General features: G+C 58.2%; 1 protein-coding gene across 1 annotated transcript; it reads right to left on the bottom strand.

The window, feature by feature from the left end:
• Nucleotides 1-5: 5 nt before the first annotated feature.
• Nucleotides 6-3703, bottom strand: LOC124232489 (DNA dC->dU-editing enzyme APOBEC-3G-like; the record flags this gene model as incomplete). The annotated part of the gene is made up of 4 exons (XM_046649457.1): nucleotides 3549-3703; nucleotides 2527-2671; nucleotides 498-786; nucleotides 6-73 (listed from the first exon to the last, which is right to left on the bottom strand). Coding segments are annotated over exons 1-4 (513 nt in total), but the record flags the coding sequence as incomplete, so codon positions are not given.
• Between the last annotated feature and the right edge of the window lie 247 nt (nucleotides 3704-3950).

Below are 3950 nucleotides of genomic sequence, written 5' to 3'. Positions count from 1 at the left end.
GCATCCAGCTCATCCCAGGGCTGGAAGGGTCTTCCCTGGTGGTCTACAAAGGTCTTCCAGCAGTGCTCAAACTCTGAAGGGACAGGGGACATGAGGCTGAGACCCACCTGGGAGGGGGGAGGGCCAGAGTCTGGCTGACTCTTAGGGACAGTATTCCCCATCAATTTCACTGCCCTCTTTTCTCTATTCTCCCAGGGGACTTAGCCCTCAAACTCTTTCTTCCAACTGGAAGCTGAGCCAGCCCAATTCTCCTCCTTTCTGCAAGCCCCCACGTCCTTCTTGCACCTCCACCCAACCTCCCTTCCCTCCCCATGACCACCTCGCCTCCCTGAACTCTCCCTTCCACTAGGCCCACAGTCCTTTCCAGAGTCTAGCATCACCCCTGCAAGCCACAAAGGCTCCTCCCCCAGGGTTTTGCATCCTGCACGTCCCTTTCTACTAACTTTCTGCAGACTTCTCCCTGCCCCTGGCCCCATCCCCAGGACAGGAGTGCCGACCTTCTAAGGCCATAATGGCGATTTGGGCCCCAGCCGCCTGTAGGGTGTGCAGTCCCTCCTCGTAGTCTCCATATTTTCTCTTGGTGTAGATGCGGGAAGCGAAGATGCGCAGGCTCAGGTGGCTGTTCTCCCACAGAAACTCAGCCAATCTCTGAGCACACACAGCACAGGGGCTCCAGGAGATGAAACAGGTGACCCTGTAGCACAGCTTCTGGTCCAGGTTCCAAGAAGAGATCAGGTCCAGGAAGCGCATCTCTGCGTGGCGACGTGTCCTGGACATGTAGGCACCCTGAGCAGAGAAGAGTAAGAAAGTGTTCTGTCATTTGCTGTGAACAGGGGGTGGTCAGTCAAGGGGAGCAAGGGGAGGCACTGGCCTCCAGCACTAAATTAGAGGGGCGGGGGCCCACCTCAGCGTCAAGATGAATCAGATTTCCATGCAGTGTTTACATGATCAAACACAATGCAACACTCCGTGATGAACACACATCCCCACTTTACACAGGGCTGGCTTGGTAGCGCTGCCTGCATTTCAGCTCAGCTCTCTGTGGATCCGCACAGCACTGACACTGACCAGCCTTTTATTTCTCCTTCCCAAAGCCCCAGAGCACAGCTGTATTTGCTAGTTGTAAGTCCTTCTAGTTCTTCAATGTGAACCGACACCATATCACAGCTGACGGATGGTGCTGTGGTTCTTCAACCGGGAAACCATCCTGGGTCGGCGAAGCAGACCGTGCCGAGCTTTAACCACTGGGCCCTCAGGGCTGGCCCTGATCAGCCTTCATATACATAGTCCATGTTCCTTCATCATGGAACGGGCGTTAATTTTGATTCTTAAGCTGTTGCATTAAAATAGGGCTCGCCCCGAGGCCGAACGGTAAGGCTGGGCACACTCGGCTTCAGCGGCCCGGGTTCGAGTCCTGGGTGTGGACCTCTACCCCTCGTCAGTGGCCGTGCTGTCCAGGTGTTCTACATACAAGATAGAGGAAGACTGGCACAGGTGTTAGCTGAGGGCCAATTGTCCTCATCAAAAGACAAAAGAAAATCGGAGGCATCTTGATAACTGAGTTTGTGGAGCACCTGGGCTGGGTGCTGAGGTAAGTGCCTGCAGGAGCCTCACCTCGTCCTGCCCTGCGGGGAGGAGATGACGAGCTGGTGGAGGCAGCGGGGAGGCCAGGTGACACCAGGGTCATGGACCTGATGCCATGGACGTGGGTGCTTCCTCCATGGAGGGATCCACCCGCTCTCTGTCTACTCCCCTCCCCCGCCCCCAGCTGTGCACCAAAACTTCTCCAAGCTTCTGCTCTGGGCTCCACCCTGTGCTGAGCCCAAGGGTGGTCAGGTCCTCACTGTGCAAAGAGGAGCAGGGCAAAGGGCACCAAGGGGAGAGGTGCCTGGGGCACAGGATGAATGTCATTGCTGGGCTCACAGGATGGTGGAGTTTCGCCCAAACTGCAGAGTGGCAGATTCTCAAACAGGAACCAAGAAGAAGTCAGGCAGGCGGTGCTCGTGCAGAGACCTTGGGCGGGAGTGTGATGGGTACCCGAGGGCCGACGGGGCGTGCCTGGGCTCAGAACAGCCGGCCTTGCAGTGGGGTGAGCAGCACCCTTGCCAGGATCTCCTAAGTAATGGGCAGGGGTCTTGCCAGGCCCCCCGGGAGTGCCCTGAGGCAGCACTGGGAGCCAAAAGAACGTGCACTCTCAGACCAGAGGCTGCCCCAGGACCCTTGTCCAGACCGCTTTCCCTCTGTCCAGACAGATCCTCACAGGCACAGCAGGAGGGGTTGCTGGAGCCTGGGGTGACACTGGGCTGGAGGTGCCACCCTGGGACACTGTGACTAGTTTCTGCCGTGTGGCTCAAAGCTGCCAATCCCAGCAGAAACGGACCCCACCTGACCCCTGGTGGAGCTGCAGCAGCTGTGGGGACGAATTGGGGAGAGCTCTGTGGGACACCCTGTGAGCCAAGAAGCTTCTCCCTTGAGGGTCCCAGGACTGGGAGGTCCCACCAGCTGCAGTCAGGCTGGGTCAGTCACCTTGTTGCACAGGAAGCCCTTGTCCCGGCCTGGCGGGACCCTGGAGTCGCCATCCAGCAGCTCCACCTCATAGCACAGGTAGGTCTCCTTTGGCCAAACCACATTGTTGAAGTTCTTGGTGAAGGTGTCTTCATCCATGAGGCGTCTGGGGCAAAGGTGAAAGAAACCCAAAGACGTGGGGCTCCCTCAGGGACCACTCAGTGCTCTTCGCTCCCCCCACACCTCTTCCCCCTCCACCCTGAGCTCCTTCCCGTGCCCCGACATCACAGCCACACCCATGGAGGACCGGCTACCAGTCACTTTCCTCGAGCCACCAGGCCTCCCTTTCTGTTACCTTCTGGGGACCCCTGGGGACATCAGCCCTGCCCTTCAGTCAGGGTCTCCCCCAGGAGCAGTGCAGGGGCTCAGCGCCTCTGATGTGGTCCTCTCCCTCTGCCTGGAGTAGCCGGGTCACCTCTCCTGGCCTCACCCTCCAGCGCTGTCCCTACTGACCCACTCCCCTGCTCGAAGCGGACCCACTGGGGATTTTTCCTCTTGTCTTCACGGTTAACCTGAGCCACATGCTGCGTTGGTGCTACACCTAGTCCAGAGTGGGACCATGGGGGGAAGGGAATGCCAGAGACTATGCTCCTCACAGAATCATGGGATGTTTTTCTACCTGTGGGAATCATGTGTGTCCTTGACAAAAACCAAATCCTAAAGCAGAAAGTGACCTCCGAACCCACAGTTCAGAGGTGATGCCTAAGCAGAAATGATAGATTTCAGAGGGGATTGGAGGAAGAGGAGGAACGGGGACCAGCAAGGAGGAGTCCCCAGGAGCCTGGGGGATGCAGGCTGGACAAGCAGACTGGGCATCAGCTGAGGGGTCACAGCTGGACCCAAGGCGGGCCAGCAGGAGACAGACAGAGAAGAGGAGGAGGCCCCGGGGGTCTGGAGGAGCCCTGAGGGGAGGAGGCGAGTCCCCATCAGCGAACCCAGAGGAGGGGTCTCCGGAGCAGGAGTGCTGGGGGGATGGGTGGTACCTGCCCTCCATGTCTCAGTCCCTTCAGTGCCCTTGGCTCTGCGTCCTCTGCTCCTCTGCCTGCTACAGTGGGTGTCCTCCTCCTGGGATGCTCTTGAGGAACCCAGGAGCCTTATATACCATCAAAGCACTTCCATGGAAGCTGCTGAGTGTGTGATGCTGGGCCCCACCTCTTCCTGAGCTCAGGCCGTTCATGCCACCCACAGGAATAGCACAGAAGAAGGAACTTCTCTGTCCCAATGTCACACTCGAAGCCCTCGCTGACGTTTAGGTTTTGATTTCTCTGTTCTGACCACAGCCCTACCTCAATGCCTCCTGGACTGACCAGGAGCTAATGAGGTCTGGGGAGGGAGTGGTCCCTGGGCAGCAGAGACCAGCAAGGCAGGAGATGAGAGGACAGGTG

This window comes from Equus quagga, unplaced genomic scaffold (genome assembly GCF_021613505.1).
Source record: "Equus quagga isolate Etosha38 unplaced genomic scaffold, UCLA_HA_Equagga_1.0 HiC_scaffold_6653_RagTag, whole genome shotgun sequence".
Classification (NCBI taxonomy): domain Eukaryota; kingdom Metazoa; phylum Chordata; class Mammalia; order Perissodactyla; family Equidae; genus Equus; species Equus quagga.
The sequence above is the reverse complement of the archived record's forward strand: the minus strand, read 5'-3'. Positions and strand labels throughout refer to the sequence as shown.